Consider the following 22,346-nt stretch of genomic DNA (forward strand, 5'->3'; position numbering starts at 1 on the left):
TGTATGGTATATGCCATATTCCTTTGAATTTTTATTTCAGGGGCAAGATACGGGTATCCTTTAGGTGACTACTGAACAGTTCATACCCATTTATAGGAAAAAGCTAACATTCCTAATTCGTCCACAGTGGCAGTAGGAACCATGCTTTTAAAGTATTTACCCCCCTAAAAACAACAGGGAACGTGTTAAAACCAGAAAGATTAATGGGGGAAGAAGATAAACAGTTAAGACGTAAAATGAGTTTAGAGGTCAAGCTAGAAAAATAAGAAAGCTTATGGATTTAATTCATATTCATCCAAGCAAAGAAGCTTTGGCATGAAAGGGACCAAGAAGAGAGGCTCAGCATTCTTATAACATCAACCATAGCTGCATCCCGCTGTTTTGGAGTTTGGGTTGATAGATGCTCATCGTCTTTGGCACTGCACCCTTACTTTTGGACTTTTCATGATTATAATGGCAAATTCTTAATTTTGTTGGGAAGTTCAGAAAATTTGCCTGTGCCTAGTATTCCCATCCCTCACATCATAAGCTGTTGTCCTAGGAAAGATTTTTGCACTGTATATATGTTCTTTGCTGTCTATTTTGAATATAACATAAATATTTTGTACTTCGTTCATTTTTCAGCAGCTGTTGTAGGAGCAAGCTGTAACCAAATCTGTATGGGGTATGGAAAGAGTCCCTTAAACTGGCCCCAATTGAGCAGTGTATAAACTTTTTCTTGTCAGGGTTATCTGGATTCCAAAGAGGATAAGGGGTCATAATATTTTTCTTCGTTGGACTACTTAGACAGTCATTCTCAACAAATCTGATGCTGATGTTCAGTATTCCTTTTAGCTGTGAGCCTTGTTTCTCATTTCTGCTGGGGGAAAACACACACACACACATACACACACACACAATTCTCTAGAGGTTTGCTTTTGAAGGCTTAACTTGCTTGATTTCACAATGACCTTTGAAAACAAAAGAAATTAAAACTAGATTGGTTACTTAATTATTTTTGTCATCATTATTAGATCCTAAATAAATTAAACATGCCACAGATTTTATTTCAAGACATACACCATGCTAAGAATAAGTCACTTTTGATTATGGAACAATTTGCTGTTTATTTAGACTTAGCCAGTAATGTGGGAGGGGAGAGAGAAAGTAGGGGTGGGGGGTTGCACTTTAGGAGGAAGCTCAGATAAGGAGATAGGAGGGAGGGAGGGATGCTCAAAATAAGTCCTTTAAGGATATTATTTTGGAAAATAAAATTTTATATCCTATTTGCAGTTCTGCCATAGGGAGAGTCTCCTGGGAGAGTCAAAATTACCAAGTCATTAAAATAAGTGATATGATATTTTACAGAGGGATTAATATAATTAAGCCTGAATAGATATCCTGTCCTACTTAAAACTTTTTGTTGTTGTTTTTGCATTTGCACGTCACCTGACTAGTGATGTTCATGAATGAAAATCTACTTTCTTTCCCTGTGATTATGGTGAACTGTTTTCATAGATTATTACAAACATGCCCATATATGTGCACATGTGAACATGTTAGACGCTCATATCCTCATAAGAACAATATGAAAAAAGTTGACTGGCATTATTTTGGAAAGCAATAACTAAAAGATTATTGTTACTCACTGTAGTAGTAATATTTAGGAATTACATTTCTTTTGGCTTTTTTCCTTTACTTTTTATGGGCTAACAAATTGGGAGGAGTTTGCTTCTATTTTTTAAATTCTTTTCTCAAAATACATAAAATATTCAACCAATTGTTTTGAATTAGACAGTAAGTGAGAGTTGTTAGTATATGATTATGATTAAGATGGTTCTGTCCAATCCTTAATAGAGAGGTTCCAGAAGAAGAGACTGTTAATTTCTATTAAAATATCATTAGACAGTAAAATCTTCTCCTCCCACTCCCTCTTCTTCCTCTTTATCTCTCTCTCTCTCTGCCTCTTTCTTTTTCTGGCTCTCTCTCCCATGCACATGCACACGTGTGCATGCACGCACACACACAGTTGTACATATATACAAGACACAGACACTTCTCAAACTTCCCTAAAAGGTTCATTCAAGGACAGACAATGAAATAGAATTCATCCCTGTCTCATTACCAATTATTCTGGTAGCAGAAAAGATGGTCCCTTTTCAGGGATTCTACAGACAATTTTTAAAGATACCTTTTTAGAGATTGAGAGAATAGATATGCATTTCATACAATATTCTCTCACCATTCTATCCAGCTGTCTATAACCTGAAATTTATACATGTGGCAACCATGTGTCTCAGAGAAATCTAAAAGGCATCTGATTTTTTAGACTTTCTTTATTTCTTTGACTCAGAAGCACACAACTCCTTTTTCAACAATGTATCCCAACTTTGGGTTAAGAAAAGTGATACTGGTATTAAATATGTTTTTTTTTCTTAATTGTTACTTCTTATTAAACTCATAATAAAAAAGTTTTATAGCATATACTGGAAGAGATAGTTTTTCGCTAATCCCTAGATTTTTTTCTTCCAATCCTCTATCTGTCCCAGGAATGGAGTTTGTGGCTACTCAGTGCTCAGCTTTCAGATTCACAAGGAGCCGAGCATCTGGGGAGACTCAGGAGGTGAGCACTTTCACGCTGACTCAGAGACCAGCCGTATGACTCCAGTCTGGCGCTGTCACGCCTGGTTATGGAAAGACAAGAACAATGCCTCCCTTGAGAAGGGGGAAAAAAGTCTAGTGCAGTCACAATTTTGATGTAAAATTTAAATCATCCCTCCACATCCTGTGGACTTGGAGCTGTCAGAAAGGCAAAACCCATACTCGAATGGAAAAAGCTTTTTATTTCCTCAGAAAGTATTCTCTTTCTAACTGTAATAACAAGTTTTAGAACCACAAATCTTAATGCTAGATTATTCAAAGTAATTCATAAATAATCCAGACAAAAGGACTTTGACACTTTTAACCTGTAGATGGCTGAAGGTTGAATATTCTTTTTCTATTTGTTTCTGATTAATGACAAATGTATAGCAATACACAAATTATATAATTCACAACAAATTGCCATTTATAGTTTGTATTGTTTCCTTCCAAACTCCTGGGATTGGTCATTTTACCAACAACTTGGAAGAAATCTCCCTTCAATATTTAAAGATCTCAATCTTTTTTTATGTTTTCTTCAGGTAAATTTGGTTGAAATTTAGTGTATTTGACAATTAAAAAGATTCTGTGATCAAATGCTTAATAACCCAGATTTAGGTGTTTCTGTTTTTGAGACAAGGAAATAAAATTATAATAATTATTAAGTAAGTCAAATAAAGTTAGGGTTTTTTTTTTAAGTGGAAAGTGCTTATTGCTATATTCTTGTGTTGTAAATCATGAGAAAAGTTTCAGTTTTTTTTTTTTTTTCAAAAAGTACAGAACTCTGTAAAAACATTGGCTACCTCTTCTCTTTATGAAAGTGACTTTGTATTTAGGAATCATAAACGTTCTTGTAACCAGTCTTGTCAGACTTAGAATGAACACTAACTTTTCTAAGTAGAAGAACATTATAGAATGATTACAGTGGAGTTTAATTAAATTTAATACCCTTTCTACCTTTTTATTTATCAGGAATAGTATTGTTTTAGGTACTTAGTAAGTGTAGATTAATGTTAAAGTAACACAATAAAACATAAAGATGAGAAGTTTTAGCTGGCCAATTCATTTGTTTAGATAAATGTTGGCCCTAGAGCCCAGCTGTTAGGTTACTCATAATAAAGCAATCTTTTTATTTAGAAAATTTTCTGAGGGCCTTCATGCAATAACACATGGTCTAATTTTGGGGTGAATTTTCAGGGATTTGCAATTATTAGTGAAATAGTAAGAGAAGAACTTAGAAAAAGAATCAAATTTTGAATTCTGAATCATTGTAGCATGGAATTTTGCTATCATAAATTGTTTCTAAATGTTTACCCTTCATTATCTGCCTTTCTTGTTTAGAAAACAAAAACAAATGGGCTTTTAAAGTTAATTTTATTGCTTACTTTAAGCACATTAATTCACACTTTTGAAATATCCTGCATCTAACTCATAGATGCTTATTCCTTTCAGGTACTAAAAAGAATTAAATTCTATTTCTAAGTCTTATCTCTCTTTAACTTCACATATATATATATTTTTTAAGTTTTATTTTCCACCCCTTTTGCAAAGAATTTCCTCATTTTTTGCTTGTTCTTATTCCTCCCTCTATCTCTTACTCTGGTGGCTGGACAAGTTTGGGGGAAGCTATTTAGTAAAGACAGAGATGCCAGTAAAGGAAAGGGCCAAAATGTGTTGAAGAAGTTAAAAGTGGCTCTATTCTTATCAGAAAGAAGAGATAGTATAATAAACCACTTGATCTCAATGCAGAGAACATCTCAGAAACTAAATGTAGGACAAGGTAAACACAGGGAACAGCTTTGGTGAAGGTCATTTTGAATCTTGATGAAGGTAACGTTTTAAATTAACACAGTTTTATATATAGGTTTAAACTTTTATATTATGTATGAAAATATTTTATGTAAATTCAAATTATATTTCAGAACAGAATAATTTATTATTTGTGTAGCTGTAGATCAAAACTACTTTTGTTTTTAGATTTCAAACTTATGACAAGTTTTGTTTATGAATACTAGTAGAAATAAGTTTCTACTCTGGTGAAGTGTATACTAAAATCACAAGGGAGTCTAGCCTTATTTATTACTCTATGTTGTCCGTTTTTATATTTCTATGAAATCTGTGTTTCTACTTCCATTTATAGTTTATTCCAGGACCTGATGAACTTGTTCATGATTCTAAATAACAATATAATGAATGAGATCATTGTATGTGGGAAGCAAAGGGTATAGAAGTAAAGAGATTGGCATGTTCTGTATCAGAAACTCATGGCAAAAAAAAAAAGGAAAGAAGAAAGAAAGAAAGAAAGAAAGAAAGAAAGAAAGAAAGAAAGAAAGAAAGAAAGAAAGAAGAAAGAAAGAAAGAAACTCATGGCAAAGAGGATTTATAGATAAGAGAAAAAAATTATACAGGTTTGAAATATTGCATGTTTACCACAAATAAAATTTCAACTTAAAAGACTTCTCAAAAAAAAAAAAAAAAAGGTTTCTCAATATTATATATGACAGACTGGGTTATTAAATTTACATATAATGTTCGCAAATTAAACACAAAGTTGATTCTTAGAAGGAAAATAAAGATGTAAGAGGGAAGAAGAAAGAATAAACCATAAAATATGAATAATAATAATTGAAATTCATAGATAAGAGTAACAAAAATATTTTTCTTTCATAAAGTGATATGCTAATTTTGTGTAATTCTGTGTTTATAAACCACTCAAGAAGTGTTGGTCATTTCACTCATTTGGATCAAAACCTGTCTATTCAAAGCTAAATGTCTATGTTTATTTCCATTATTAGATGAGTTACATTCTACTGTGGGAATATCTTTGATAAACAGTAGAGTTTAATTCCTAATATTGATTAGCTTTCTCACAACAACTTTAATTACATAAGAGGCCAGACAAGTAAATGTAAAAGTTTTGTATGAATAGTCTTGTTACTAGAAAAACTTGAGGTTCCTAACTTCTAGAAAAGTAGTATAATCTGTGAATATGAAGGACTGACCATTTTTTTAAAATATATTATTTATTTATTTATTCATGAGAGACACACAGAGAGAGTCAGAGACATAGCCAGAGGGAGAAGCAGGCTCCCTGCAGGGAGCCTGATATAGGACTTGATCCCAGGACCCTGGGATCATGAACTGAGCTGAAGGCAGATGCTCAATCACTGAGCCACCCAGGTGCCCCAGGACTGATAATTTTTATTTTATTTTTTAATACCCCATATTTATTGTTCCCTTAAGATTCATCCTTTCAAATACTTTCTGTCATTTTAAAAATGCATTCTGCTATGCTTAAAATTTAACATGAGAGAGTAAATACTAAAAACAAATATTTAGGAGAGCAATTAATGGAAGTTATAAATTAAATAAATGTCATGGTCCAGAATTTTAAAAGTTCATATTGAGAATGTTTACTTTTATAGAATTGTTTAAAGAATAATTATGCTGCTTCGCTTATCACTTTGACTTCTCTGTCTTTTTGCTAATCCTTTTTATACACTGCTCCCCCAAAGTAGGATGGACTGTAAGATTTCCTCCCCCTTGCTCTATTTTTTTCCAGTTTTTCCCTTGGAGAGACAATTCTGGGCTTGAGCTGCTGCCTATTATAGTGCAAATACCAAATAGTGTAACAAACGATATTTAACCACCTTTTGACTCAGTTTCCTATTTTATAAAACAAGGAGAATAAATATATTGTCAATGAGAAATAATTACAATTATTGGTTAACTCTCTATTTGTGTTTAAAAGAGAATACTGCCTTAGTTACTTCTATGAGAGTTCTGCATTCTCTGATAACCTATTTCTTTTTTTTAATCCTACAATCAACAAAGATTTCTTTCTAAAACTGAATTTCATATTTTCCTCCAGATTGGCTTTTCCTTCTAATTTTTATGTTTTTCTTATTAGCAGTATTGTTCTCTAAATTATACAGTCCAGTAATCTCTGTATCTTTGATGTATCACACTTAATCGTTCTTTTATGGTTCCCACCCTCCACATTCTAGCATTGCTAATTTCTGAGGGTTTTTCTTTCTAAAGTACAATTTTGTTGATGGTGTTACTCTGTGGCTTGCAAACCATCACCAGCAACCTTCTGCCTTGGTTTCAATTTCAAATTGTGCTTTAGCTATTTAAAAGTGATGGGATTTAACTGGAATCTCTGTCATCTGGCCCCTGCCTTTCATCCTTATCTGCATTTACTCCTCCTAAAATCACCCGCTTTAACTAAACCACTCTACCCACCATCCCATATAATTCTATAAATTTCTTTAATTTGGTAATGTCATTTTTCCTGTCGGGAATCCTCACTTCTTCTCTGTGTCTCTTGACATCGGATCCATCCTTCATTACCCTGTTGAATTCTTGTAATTTGTAGGAAGCATTCTCTTATTATTTTAGTGAGACATCATCTTTCTATTATCTGTCTCCCATAGTACTCACATTTATAAAAAGTCATTTACCTTAAAATATTATTTATTGATTTCTTAATTACATTGTTATCTGCAGGCACATGGTAGTCTTTCAATAAATGTTTTCCCATTAATGAATGAATGGTTGAGTGGGTATATGACTTCTATTTCCATCTAGACTGTACTTCCTTAACGGTGAAACAGAAGGGTCTTCATATCTAAGTTACCTGTTTCCTTCATAACATAAAGATAAATTGCCTGGCACAAAATAGACACTCATGCAATTCATTTATTTATTCATAGAAGAATACACTGTGTACCAAGTATGTGCTAGGAATTGTGCTGCCATGTAATTAATTGTATCTCATTCATCATAGAGGGAGAAAAACACAACACAATTTGGAAAGGCCTTTATCATACAGTCATATCTTCAGCATTAATCTTGGAAAAATCAGGTCAAATGGTCACAGATAGTCCTGTACTTACTGAAATCTTATTAAGTGTAAGACATGTTGTATATCCTGGGGAATTCAAGAAATTTATAAAATTATATTCTTGCTTTTCAAGTGTCTGTGTTACAGTTTTAGACACTGTGTATTAAGAAGAAAAGAGAAAAAAAAACTATTGAATGAATGCCACAGGTTATACTGATGTTTAGTTTTTAGTGGACTAATAATAAAAGTTGATGATGTAGTTTGAGGTGGAGTTAAGTCACTTCATCAGTGATGCTATGGGAAGACTGTGGAAAAATTGGAATTTGTTCTTTATAGATTGTGTGTGTGTGTGTGTGTTTCATACATAACTGCAAACCTTAAAAGAAATAATATCACAATTCCAGAAGAATAACCAGTAGAAGGCACTGCTTCCTAGGACTTTATCTCTGAATTAATCAGTCAAAGGTTAAAATACTTAGAGAAAGAAAGAAACTTTAAAGAGGAAACTATTTCATAAGGAAAGCAATTCCTGTTCTAAGTCTTCCATTTTATGTTTGTTCCATATATAAGTTCTTTTCACTTTGCATATGCTTTCATTTTATAGAATTGCATCAAAGAACATATTCTAAAGCAGTAAATAGGTGATTCCTCAGTAATAAGTCAGATAGCAATTAACTATGTAGCACTCTTTCATAAAGTTCCCTCATGTTTATAGTTTTTTACATACACATTTGAAAAATAAGATTTTTATGAATATTTTAAAAACCTAATTTAACCGGGTATACCAATTCTTTTACATAGAAATTATTTAAAAGGATGCTATTAGCACAGAGCTGGATTTCCTTTTTTTTTTTTCTGACAATATTAAGACATTTTCTAAGCATGCTTGCCATGTAAGACTAGATCTTACAACTACTCATGATTAGAATACTAAGAGAGTTGTTGGTTTTAGATGGTAGCTTTCACATAATGGGTATTTGTTGAAAAACAACTATCTTCAGAAAGGATTATAAGTCCTGGGAATGTAGCTGTGAACAAAAATAAAGTCTGCCCTCTTGGATCTTATAGTGGGAGAGACAGATAATAAAGAAATATGTCATAGGAACAAGGTGCTAAAAAGAGCAAGGAGGTGCTGGTTTAGGAGGAGCAACCAAGGAAGGCTTCACTGGGAAATGATGTTGACACTAAATGAAGTGATAGATGAGGCAAGGGGTGTATCTGGGTTAGGAAGGGTTCAGATTGAGATAATGCCAACTGTGAAAGAAGTAAGTGTGCCCTGTGCATTAGTTTCCTATTGCTGTTCTAACAATTAGCAAAAGTTTAGTGGTTTAAACAATACAATTGTATTCACTTATAGTACTGGAGGTCAGAAGTCTTGTAATCAAGGTGTTGGCAGGGCTCATTCCTTCTAGAGGTTTTAGGGGAGAATCTGTTTCATCATTTTTTGTTTGGCTTCTAGAGACCACCTTTATTCCTTGGCTCATGGAACCATTTCATCGATTTTCAAAGCAAGTTACATAGTATGGTTCAGTCTCTCTCTCTGACTCTAATCCTCCTGCCTCCCCTCTTTATAGGAACCTTTATGATGACTTTGTGCTCACCTAGAATATCCAAAATAATCTCCTCATATCAAGATCCTTAACTTAATTACATTTGCAAAGTCCCTTTTTGCCTTGTAAAGTAACATATTCACAAGCTTCAGGGATCACAGTTTAGACAACTTGAGTAAGGAGCATTATTCTGATGAGTGCAAATGGCTTGCAACCTTGACTATGCATTAGAATCACCTGGGAGCTTTAAAAAAATCTGATACTCCGTCTCCACTCCAGAACCAATAATATTAGAATGTCTGGCAGTGGGACTCAGGCAGCAGTATTTTTTAAACCTCTCCATATAATTCTAGTTTGCAGCCAAGGTTGAGAACCAATGGTTTAGTTTATATTGCAGTCTCGTACCATTTACCCTACCCCTAAGTTTGCTGTACATGTCTGAGTACAATTGGGGACATCCTACTTACATAGTGATGACAGTGCACACAGAGAGCCCATAGCCAATAGTCGAGAATTTCAGGAGCTTTAAAATTACTTTCACATGTGGACTAGAGTGGCATGATTGTGCATATTGCTATATGGACAAGTAAAGGTAAAGTGACTCCATGTAAAAGCAAGTCGCCCCTTATAAGTGAGGCTGTTTCTTATCTATTCCATGACTGTAACTCAGCAAGTCCAGGAATGTTATAGACTAAAGATAGCATTCAGTTTATATTCCTCAATGTCCCTTTTTCCTAAGTAAGCTTGAAACTTAAATTTACATTGTACTTTCTAAGACTATCTCTGCATCTTTACTTGTATCATTACTTCCTGCACGGAATTCTCTCTTCATTTATCCCAGGTTTTCCATTTGACTTTTTTCTCCCCTACCCTGCCCAAATTCAGTTGGTTAATCATTCCCAGAAGTATTCCAGGATCTCCCAGTCCTCATGAAGGTGTTCAGCTGTAGCACCATTTGGCCCTTAACCTGAACTTTCTTTCATTATTATTTATCAGAGTCTTCTCAACCACTACATTGCTCTTTAAAGCAGAGGATTTGAATTGCACATTTTTTATCCCCACTAGGTAAGTGTCTTGCACATAGCAAGTGATGAGTAAAGGATTGTTGATGATTTGAAAGTTCAAATTAGATGTTTTTGCCCTGGAATTAGACATCAGTTCTTTCAAGAACATTTTCTTGTCCACACACAAAACTGAGTTAAGGATTCTATTATATCATCATAACTCCACAGGTTAGTTTCACACTGGATTATATTTGTCTGTCTCAAGTCATATTCATTGAAGTCTGAGTTTTCTTCATTGGCAAGTCTAGCACCTACCACAGGAGTGACAAATTTCGTCTCTGTATGAATACATAAGAGCATGCTCCAACCTGGATCCTCAGACTATTCCAAGGCATCCTTGCACTGAAGCACAGCATGTCGTGTAAGCAAGTGCAGGAATTGGAACCCTGTGTATCCCAGATAAACAATATATGGAAAGTTGCAGTGACTTCTTTTTCTTTTAATTATATATCTTCCAATATTATTCTTTTTCAAGAAGTTAAAACAACTGTTAATATGCATGGATAGAACAGAATTTCAACATACATGAAGCAAACATTGACAGAAAGTAGGATGTTCCCATTCCAATGGTAGAAAATTTTTCAATAGTAAGAATTTTTTTCATGCAATTCAAAATATGTCTCAAAACAAATGAAAAGGAAAACAAAATATTCCAAAGCCTATGGGATGTAGCAAAAGCAGATGTTAGAGTGGAATTCATTCTATAAATGTCTGTCTTAAGAAAAAAGTTTCAGGGGCGCCTGGGTGGCTCAGTTGGTTGAGCGTCTTGTCTTTGGCTCAGGCCATAATCCCAGGGTCCTGGGATGGAGCCCTGCATAGGGCTCCTTGCTTAGCAGAGAGCCTAATTTTCTCTTTCCCTCTGCAGCTCTCCCTGCTTGTGCGGTCTCTCACTCTCTCTCTGTCAAATAAATAAAATCTTTTTTTTTTTTTTTAAGAAAAAACTTTGAATAAACATTATACCACAAGAAACTAGAAAAAGGAGAAATTTAGCTGAAGTTTAGTAGAGGAAGGAAATAACAAAGAAAAATCAGAAACGAATAAAATAGAGACCAGAATAAACAGTAAGATAACTTTGAAAGTACTTTTTTTTTTTTTAAATTAATGAACTTTCTTCTGTCCAAAATGAAACTGTTTGGTAGATGAACAAAAACTCAAAAATTAACATTATTGGTGATTTGTTATCAATATTTTTAGAAGTACTATGAGTCAGACTAAATATCAAGCAGATTGATAGCTCCCTACAAAATGTAAGTATTTGCCTTTTCTTTTCTGACATTGGTAGCCTATTTTTGAACTGTGAGCATTTTTATTACAATACATTTTTTTAATCTTTAAGACCTCTTTTACCTGAATTTTATAAAAATATTCTCAACTCCACCACATTAAGGACATTCTGTAAGTGTCTGAAAATGGAATTGAAATAAGCATGAAATATAGAATTGTTTAGGACCAGGTGCCTTCTGGCAGTACCACCCCTTCATGTCATGTTTAGTGTTTTAGAACTTAGGTTTTTTGCTCTATAGTATGATATATATAGACTGTTTATCCAGAAGTATAGAAAGATAATTTAGATATTGAAATGACTAGATGTTTTGAGAAGGGTAGCTGCATCTTAACTACTTACCATATCTACCTATATCTTGTTTGGACTTTCAGTTTTCATAATCATTATTAATAATGTTATTAATAAAGTAGAAATCAGCAAAAAGGTCCTACTTCCAGAAGGTCATAGAACTGCATTAACTTAGGGACACCTGGGTGGCTCAGTGGTTAAGTGTCTGCCTTTGGCTCAGGGTGTGATCCTGGAGTCCTGGGATCAAGTCCCATGTCGGGCTCCCTGCATGGAGCCTGCTTCTCCCTCTGCCTCTCTCTCTGTGTCTCTCATTAATAAATAAAATCTTGAAAAAGAAAAAGAACTGCATTACCTTAGAAAAGGCCAGCTGATCTAGCTTTCTGCTTTAATAACCCAGAGACTAGCTTTTGCCAATAGCCTGGAGTTTTTGGACGGTAAGAGACTTATTGTACATAAGACCGAGGTAGATACCGGAATGCCAATTTATTAATTTTATCAACTGTGATAATGCCTACACAGATCATAAATACTATGGTTTGTATAATAAATGCATCATCTCCTTATAGTCAAACTACATGTAAAACAAGAAATAATTAAAGGTCCTTTTATTGATTTATTCTCACAAATCACTTCACAAAGTCTTTAAATATTTCAAATCTGTTCTGTCAGCCCATTTTCTACATGGCAATCAGAAGTTTGCTTAGAGAGCATGGAAGCAGAGCAGTAAAAGCTAATATGACTAGTGCTTAGAGTTATTATATAGAGTTTAATTTTTCTTTTTCTTTTTTTTTTTTGACTTTAATTTTTCAATTTGGTGATAGGTGTGATATTGCCAATGACACTAGAACTATCCTAGCTTCATTCCCTTACTTCCTTTCTCCATATTTAAGAGTATATTTGGAGTAAACCTTAGTAATGAGATCAGAAAAACTGAAGATCCCTGAAATGTGATGGCCTGGTCTACTTCTCCTTTAGACAGCACTTCCTTGGTAGCCACCAACATTCCCTCCTCTTTTTCTGTTCTTCAGCTGATCATGTCTTCCTGCTATTAGTGTTTCCTCTTCACATTTGCTAATACATTGGATCAGTTTATTGTTAATTATGACTGGCTAAGGAGCATTTCTCTTATCAGGAGATTTTGTATTTCATGTTGATTTTATGGTTTAAATCTTAAAAAGTAATCTGCTTTCCTCATCTTATAGTTTTTTGATTTTGGGATTTTGGGTTTTTTTGGGGGGAGAGGGTAGGTAACATTGCAGCTTTAAAGTTTTAAAGTAAATAGCATCTATTGCTTACTGAGTGTCTACTCTGTACTAAATGCTCTACAGGTTATTTTTCATATGGTACACAGTTTATTCTCAAAGAGCATTACAAGTAGATATTATATCTTCCTTGAAAGATGAATAAATTGGGATAGATTAAAGCTAAGTCTCACAGCTAGCATGTAGCAGAATCAGTACTTTAATCCATGTTTGTCTGATTCCAAGGCCCTTCGTTTTTTCTACTGTGCTATTATTTCTTAATTGAATATCTGCAGTACTCAAATACACTGTTCTTTTGAAACTTTTCACAGTAAGAAAGTATTATTGAGCAATGATTAGAGACATCTCTTCAGTAGTAAATTTCAAATGAAAAAATCAGTAATATATATATGAAAGATGTGGTGTGGCAGTTAATGCTTTCCTGCCTTCTCTCCCACTGGTCTAGAATAAGAATGGATGATTCTGTAAACACTCTTTGTTTGTGGAGCAAAAATAACAACTTTCTCAAGGTCAGATCAAGTTGCAAATACAAGAGAGTTTTTTTTTTTAATTAAAAAATTTAACTCTATACTGTTTATGTATAAAACTTGTAATGAAAGGAAAGGGAACACTGTATTTAACCAAGAATATTTGCCAGATATTTTTAACCTCTGACAGTATTCTTAGACTCAAATACCAAAAAAGAAGTGTTTATTTTTTAATTGTCTACAAGTATTTCCTTATAGGCATTAGCTCATCAAAACAAAATTATCTTTCTTCAATTTTTCCCTCTATTCTAAGGGGCAGATAGGTCTGAGAATTCACATCTAAATCTTTTGTAGAATTATGGAAATGAAAACTGAAATATTTTTACATTTTCACTTTTTTTAACCACTTTGCCTATTTGATATTAGAAATACATGGAGAGGTGAGAAAAGAACAATTCTCAAATGTTTTAAGATTCACAGCAATTGTAACATTTATTCAGTTCTTAATAAGCTTTAAACACATATCAAACTTTTTGTCATGGAGTCTAGGTTTACTTATAACCAATTTTTCTACATTTCATAATAATCATACTTTTAATAAAATGCAAATTTGCTATAATGGCAGTCATTCATTTATTTTGTTTATTTTTTAATGCAAGAAATTTTAGTTCTTTCCTTCTTTTAACTGCCAATAGTATTTGCTATTCATAGATGTTCTGTCTTCAATAAGGTCTATCAAAGTGTAAAACTAGATGGGTATTTTTCTTCCCTTTAAAATGGAATGGTCTTTCATTATGCAGTGTTCTTAGGTGAATTCTCTTGTTTAAGAAGCCAGAATACAAGAGAGTGCTATATTAGTGTATTATTCTCACAACAAACAAGCACTGTTCTGTTGCTACCTGCTTGGCCATTGTTTCTGATTGTGTGCGCTTTGCAGTGGTATTTGGATGGTTTCCTGCTCTCTGCCAGCACAAAAAGGCATTTCTGTTACAATGGCCCCTAACCACACAATGACGGCATTAAGGATTTATGTGGAGGTTTCATTATTTTCTCCTCTTTTGTTCCTTCCAGGATGTCTTCCAAGCGACCAGCCTCTCCGTATGGGGAAGCAGATGGAGAGGTAGCCATGGTGACAAGCAGACAGAAAGTGGAAGAAGAGGAGAGTGACGGGCTCCCAGCCTTTCACCTTCCCTTGCATGTGAGTTTTCCCAACAAGCCTCACTCTGAGGAATTTCAGCCAGTTTCTCTGCTGACGCAAGAGACTTGTGGCCATAGGACTCCCACTTCTCAGCACAATACAATGGTAGGTTTCTCATGGTCTCTTGTGCCTACACTCACTTTTTGACCAGTCTACTCCTCTCATAGTTTGGCTTCAGTCCTTTGCTGTATAATTATCATCTACTTAACAGCCAGACACAAGATTCACTCCTAACATCTTAGAGTTCTTTATAAGTAGATTCCAGTAAGAAGGACATGATGTGCTATTTTTTCTTTCTTCCTTTCTTTTTTTTTTCCTTTTGGTTTTCAAGAATTTTGCTTTTGAGACACAATTTTATTAGAAGAAGAAATATATACATATAAGAATAATGTTTAAGTAGCACACTTAAAGTTAGTCAGCATGACAGTTAGATGTCATAGTATTTATAATAAAAGGTTTTTCCAGATAGAGTTACAACATACTTTGAACATCTCCACCACAATAAATCAATGTTTTTCAATTTTTTGCTTTTCCAGATTGGATTCTAGTACTCCTTATAATGCAGGAATATTATAGAATATATTTCATAGAAGCTATAGTTTTTAATGTGACTGCTGTACTTTCTAACTCAGTCTCATTCATGCTGTTGTTTTGATAGTTCAGTAATTACCTAGTGCATCCTATTCCAGAATTTGGAACTCAGGATAATTTATCTGCCCCTTCATCCTGGGGTCTGGATCACTGCAGAAGATTAGGCAACTGGTTTCACAGATGAGAGGGAAGAAGCAGCATAGCATCTTTGGCTGAAGCTTAAAAGCACACACACACACACACACACACGTACCAATAAGGCTTTTAGGAACTTAAATACACAGAACCAGCATGTTGGCAAGGTAGCACAGCACTTACCCCAGTAAAGCCACACTTGCCTTTTCAACATGGTTGCTTGGGTACAAGTCATGGGTTGTGACCTCCTCTTCCACTTCATGGATGGTGGGGCCATTAATTTGAACCAGATTATACCAACAGAACTATGTTTCCTCATACATTCTCATATTTTGAAGACAACGCTGATTACGTGAAATGCTTTTTTTATTTTGCTTTCCCTAGAAAAGTATTACATATCATAAATGTGCTTGCTATTGAAATATGCCCACTTATTTATGTTATTGCATTTTATATATATATATATATATATATAATTGAATCAAGAAGAAAAATCAGAGATAGCCTAATAAAAGTGAGATGGATGCTATTTTTTGTCACTCACATTAGGCTTAAATACCCTTTCAACATTTTAAGCCTCATAGGTCAGAATTTCAATAGGTGTATTACTATGTGCCAACATTTTCCCCTCAGGGATAGTATTTCGACTAACACTATGTAACACTTATATAGATGTGCTATTTTAATCACATTGCATGTATTAACTCATGTAACCTTCACAATAATATAGTGAGATATTATTATTATTCTCATTTTATAAATGAGGAAACTGAGGCACAAAGAGGTGAATAATTTGCTTCAAACTACAGCTGATACAGAGGAGAACCAGGGGTGTTTACCCCGACATTCTGGCTTTGGAGTCCATGCTTATAAACATAATAAGCTCTTCGTAAGAGCACATGCATATTATATGCTTTGATTATCTCTTTGTTGGCAAGCTTAATCATACTATCCATAATTCATACTTTTTTTTCTCTACTGTGAGTCCATATTATTTATGTGCAATGATTCAGCTTTTTGGGCTCATTTCATAAAGGTGAGGAAAAGAAATGGGGAAAATGGTAGTACACAATTCAACAGGATAAGGAGATCATACCCTCCATTTCATCACTGCTAATGCCTCCTCTCTCTCAATATTTTGATGATAAACTTCTCTTAGGGAGTGCTTCTTGGTTTGGTTTTCCTGTGACACCACTCTAAGTCTAAACACACAAATTTGAAGGAGTAGGAATAAATAGTTATAACTAGGAGAATATCACAGAGATAAAGGAGATATTATTTTAAGGATACTCGAGAATGGGTATAGCAAAAGTATATTAAATTACATTCTGTAGTAGGCATGAGGGGATCCTTTGATGTAGGATGTTAGTGAAAATGAAACTAGTTTGTAAGGAAGACTTTAGTTTAACTAGATACAAACTACGAATTGCTTACTTTGTACCGAATTTTTTGTTGTTATTGTTGGGCACTGTGGAAATAGATTGAATAAAACACAACTCCTTCCCTCAAACAACTTCATCTAGACAAGCAGTTCTTAGGGTCTGTGGGATCTCCTGAAAATGAATGGAGAATTCTGTATTATGCGTACACATAAGATTATAGCTTTCATCAGATTCTTAGACAGATCTCAGGATACAAATGGTTTTAGTTAGTTTTAGTGACATGCTGACACTCTCTCTTATATATGTCCAACTGGTTTCTAAGTTTGTTTTCTGCCTGAAATGTTTCTTGATTCCATTAACTTTTCATCTTTTGAGTAGGCAGTTAGAAAAGTCTTTAATATGATCTCAAATTTTTAGCTTCTCTTCTCTCCCCTCTTTCTTCAATATCCACTAGATTTGTTTCCCTGACAATTGAGTTTGATTGTTTGCCCCACTTTGGAAACTTATGTGTGTCTTTGTTTCATATAAGAGTTTGTCTAAAACTCTTTGTCTTAGCATAAAACTCTGTATAGAGTAGGACTAAACTATGGCTTTGTCTTCTCTTCTGTCATTTCTCCCATGGACCCATTGTCCTTGTTATGCCAAGTTTTTTTAATATGTTCAGAAACATACCAGGTGACCTTGGATGACACAGCTTTATTCTTTCTACCTGGAAACACTCTTTTCATATTTTACCTTCCTGGTGAATTGCATTTCTTCCAAAAGACTGAGTTCAGGGCAGCCCGGGTGGTTCAGTGGTTTAATGCCACCTTCAGCCCAGGGTGTGATCCTGGACCCAGGATCAAGTCCCATGTCAGGTTCCCTGCATGGAGCCTGCTTCTCCCTCTGCCTGTGTTTTGCCTCTCTCTCTCTCTTTCTCTGTGTCTCTCATGAATAAATAAATAAAATCTTAAAAAAAAAAAGACTGAGTTCAAAAATCACTTCTTTTTGGATGGTTTTACTGACTTGCCAAAGCAGAACGGTTGCTGCATTTTTTTTTTGTCCATTATATTTGTTTATATCTTTTCTCACTGCCTGCATTATGATTTGTATGTTTTTTTTTTTGATTTGTATGTTTGTATGTCTACTTTTCTATGCACTGTATTTCTCCTTGAAGGCAGAGTCATATATATATATGTATAATTATAGAGTATTTTTATTATAATTGCATTATAACAAATTTTATATTTATTACATAATAAAATATATAATATGTAATAATAAATATATAAAAATAACATAAGAATAAAATAGTTATATAATATATATTTGTGTTTCTGATACTGAGCTTATAATAGACACTCAATATATGATCATTGATTAAATGGCAGATCATTTGGATAATTAAATAGTAAATATGTTTTTGGCAAAGTTGTTAAGATACTATTCATGATAAACATGCTGACTTCTAGAAATTTGAGAACTAAGGTAGGATCTACTAATGTATATTCAGAAATCAGAAAATATGTCATAATAGCCATGATATATTCATTTGTTAAGCTGACTGATATATTTTATTCATTTATCAAAATGATTGAATTGTTATTCAAGAATTGCTATTCAAGACAAATACATTATACTTTTTCTGAGTAGTAGGCAATTGTAATGTTCACTTAAACAGAAACTTTTATTTCAGTAGGAAGGTAGATTTCCTATTTTTTCTCTGTTCAGTATTTTTGAAAACAGAGCAATGTTTCATGGTTTCCATATCATAGAGTTCAATTTAAGGGGGACAAAACAGGTTTCTAGATTTCATTGCCTATTTATGTGTGACATTCATACTCTATTCTTAAATTAAAAAAAGGATGAGAGGTCCACATTTTATATTGCCAATATAGTTTAGAGACAAAGTAAAACTGATGAGTAATCCCTGTAAGGCTGTCTTGAAGTTACAGAGAGAGATGTCTTGGTATAACATTTAAGTTGGAAAATATTTTCTGAGATAAAAGTTCTGTACATTTCACAACTGTTACCATATAAGGATTTTGAGGAATGGGGGTTGTTTGTTCATATGCAGAGGATGCAGTTGTTTGGAATAGGGTCATATTAAGATGTAATTCTTCCCTTCTGAACTTGTGTTTATTGCCTTAATATTTTGGAGAAATAAATTAAGTGCCTTACTAAAAGCAAGTACCTTACTCCCATCAGCTATACTGCCATGAATACTACAAGTCTATGAATTCTTGGAATGGTTTGTTCATTATTCAGAGGCATTGTAGATCAAGTGTCATAAGCTGATTTTACATATATGTAAACAATAATAAATATATATATATAATAAATATATATAATATATATTTAAATATTTTTTAAGTTATCAGATTTCCAATCAATACAAGTTTGAGACATAAGTACCTTAAATATGAAAAAAGACTGATTCTATGGTTTTCTTCTCTGAAGTTCTCATAACCTTGCCAAGAATTAATGGCAAATTTTGATTTCCATGTAATCTTCAAAAAAGTGGCAAGGTTGGAAAGTCTGATGCTGACAGGAGGGGGAAGGCAGTTTAGGGCTTTATTTTTACTGAAGATCAGATCTACCCTTCCTGTCCCCTTCCCCCCTTTTTAAACATTGGTTTGGAGACTGTCACTTTAGAGTTTCAGAGACAAGCAAGAATCACTATAATTTCTGGCTCATTTTTAATAATAGTTCTGATACAGATGAATTTATTTCATGATGCAAAGAACTATTGAGAACATATCCTCATGTCAATCAATGTGATTATATATGAGCACCAGAAGGGAATAGAGTGAATCTGAAGAGAAATCAAATAGCAGCATCAGAGGCAGCCAAGGGACTCTATAGTCGCCATTTTGGTACTGATTTTCTGTCTGGTTTCATACTACTTCTGCTGTCTAGATTGTTGCTCTAGTGTCAAATGTGTTGTGAAATGAAAGGCTTGACCACCTGTGGTTACTGAATAGTCAATTGTCTCTTTCTTTCTTTTCTTTCTTTCTTTCTTCTTTCTTTCTTTTTCTTTCTTTCTTTCTTTCTTTCTTTCTTTCTTTCTTTCTTTCTTTCTTCTTCTTTCTTTTTCCTCTTTTTATTTTTTCACAGAAGGCATACTCATCTCAGGCAAACTCTCTTTGACTCCTTAAAATCCTCTTCAGTTGAATGAATTGTTTTGTATAACTATAGAGTGGCTACCTCCCAACATTGATTTTTAAAATATATAATTATTTATTTTAACAGTATAGTATTCTTTTTAAAAAATTTATTTTATTTATTTATTCATGAGATACACAGAGAGGCAGAGACACAGGCAGAGAGAGAAGCAAGCTCCCTATTGGGAGCCCGATGTGGGACCCAATCCTGGGACTCCAGGATCACACCCTGGGCCGAAGGCAGACACTCAAACTGCTGAGCCATCCAGGGATCCCAACAGTATAGTATTCTTATTAAAAAATAATTTGAGTTGCCCACTTAAAGATAGCTGTATTTCGTATGACATAAATACTATGTTTGTGTATAATTTTTTAACACTTAAAGATCCATTGGATTTGGAAATACACTTTAATATCTTTTAGTATTTCATTTAATGTTTATACTTATAATATTTTCCTGGAATTGTTAAAAAAAAAAAAACCTCTGGATACATAGTATTTTGGACTTAATGATTTGATTTATCCTAATGTAAATATATTTAAACATTGCAGAGACACTAGTTATCATAAAGCAACATTCAAGGTGAGTCAGTTTCTTCTTGATGTCCATCAAAAGAAGACAAAGGTGTCTTTTTAAATTGTTTCTTCTGTAGAAGTTGGACGTATAGCTGGGAACCAAGTATAACATTATAGCAAGGCTCCAATATATAAAATCCAGCCTTAAACAGTGAAGGGATTCATAAAATGCATCTCAGAGAGAGGCTTTTACTTGTTCAGATTCACTGTCAATCCCTGGGATTCTTTATTTACCCCCAAATAATTTTAATTGCTATATTATAGGTGTTTCTCAAAATATTCTTTATATAAGCTTTGCTTATAACCTAATAGTTATTTGTAATGTATTTTCAATGTTTGACCAGGATAATGTTCTGTATAAAGTACTGTTCAGATAATGTACAAAAGAAAAAAGAAAAATGTATGTGTTATTTAAAAATCACAGAATAGGACCTTAATTATGGTATGGTGAAGATTCCTATTTCTATATAGTAGTTTTGTAAGCTTTTAAATTTCTGGTTACCTTTGTACATCAAACTTAGCATAAGTTATTGTGATGGTATAATGCATACTGTTGTTAGCACCAGTGCCATTATTGTGCCAGTTGTAATAATGAGAATTTCATTGTTTAGGGAGAGCAGTCTCCTACACTCTAGACAAAAGTGTAATTACTTTTGAACGATGTGGAATGTGCTCAGTTTAATAGCATGGAGAATAGATTCAGAAAGATTCAGATAAAGTAAGCTTGGAAGCCATATGTGCAGTGTGGCAGTATAAAATTATGATAGTAGGCAGTATAATTCTACACACACATACCCGATTTCACACAGTTTATCTATAAACTGTTGTTTCTGTAAGAGATAGGCTTGCTTATCTGAACAAGGCCAATTCAATTGAAACAAGGTGAAAATGGTGACAAGTTTACATTTGTTTTTTATGGTAAATTGATGTTTATCATACAATGAAATTACATTGTTACAAACATTATTCTGTAAATGTTGTCAGAAAATACCACACAAAGCTGTTTATCTAGATATAATCCAAGGTTTGTGTTTGAATGTAAGTGGCTCAATCTTTATACTTGCATTGTTTCTGACAATTACCTACCAGGAATGAGGACATGTGAAAAACAATCAGTTGGGGTTCATCAAAGCCACTGGATAGGTTGTTCAGTAGATTGCGTTGTCCTGTTGCCTCACAGTTCCATTCCTTTTGGTGGTGGTGGTGGGGGGGGGGGTTGAATATCAAGTGGAAAAAACCTTGATTCATATGATGTCTACAGTATTTGAAGTACAGCTGTTGAGTTTAAAGTTAACTGGGCCTTGAGAAATTAAGGAATGTACTCTCCCATGGGGGCGGGGGAATACATACTATGTGGGAGTTGTGAGCTACTTCAAGATGCTTGATGAAGGTCTGTTGTTAGCATCCCCACAAAGTGCTATGCAGTGATAGGTAAATAAACAAGACCTTCTAAAGCTGTGGTAATGGGGGTAAATGTGTTTGCCTAAGAAGATTTGGCATAATGAATGTAATGACTTTCGTTTAATAGGGAGCGTGTGGAAAGATTCACCCAAATATATACAATGAATACCTATTAGCATAGATTTAGAAATGTATAAGACCTCTTCCTTCTTGTAAGTTTTTGTATAGAATGGAGATAAGATGAGCACAAAATTGCCATCATTTTATAAAAATATCAGAACTCTATACAGGCTAACAAGTGTGAGGGAGATTCACAGTTGAAAGATATCTCATTTGTGGCAATCAAAAATACATCAATTTGAAATTGCTTCCACAAAAAAATTAGATTCAAAAGATACTAAAAAAATGTATATGCACATTGGATAAATTATCATGGGTGCAAGGTCTTCAGTTTATAGTGGAGTGTAATTTTGCTTTTGTCACAACTTTTCCCCCAGAAGAAATAACTAAGAAAGAAAAGAAAGTTAAACAAAAACAAA

At 33.7% G+C, this 22,346-nt stretch overlaps 1 protein-coding gene across 22 annotated transcripts in view; it reads left to right on the forward strand.

Annotated features, from left to right (window-relative positions):
• SOX5 (SRY-box transcription factor 5) overlaps positions 1 to 22,346 on the forward strand; it is a 1,002,640-nt gene that overhangs the window by 640,922 nt on the left and 339,372 nt on the right. For 18 of the 22 annotated variants that reach the window (XM_025455370.3, XM_035707446.2, XM_035707449.2 and 15 more), the window contains one exon: positions 14,453 to 14,684. In XM_025455370.3, coding sequence (XP_025311155.1) covers positions 14,454 to 14,684 — 231 coding nt within the window. In that variant the 5' untranslated portion in view covers position 14,453. Of the gene's footprint in view, positions 1 to 2,570; positions 2,603 to 14,452; positions 14,685 to 22,346 lie in introns of those variants that run through there. The other 4 variants (XM_025455366.3, XM_025455367.3, XM_035707455.2 and 1 more) reach the window with 2 other exon arrangements.

The sequence above is a fragment of the Canis lupus genome, chromosome 27 (genome assembly GCF_003254725.2).
Source record: "Canis lupus dingo isolate Sandy chromosome 27, ASM325472v2, whole genome shotgun sequence".
Lineage (NCBI taxonomy): Eukaryota > Metazoa > Chordata > Mammalia > Carnivora > Canidae > Canis > Canis lupus.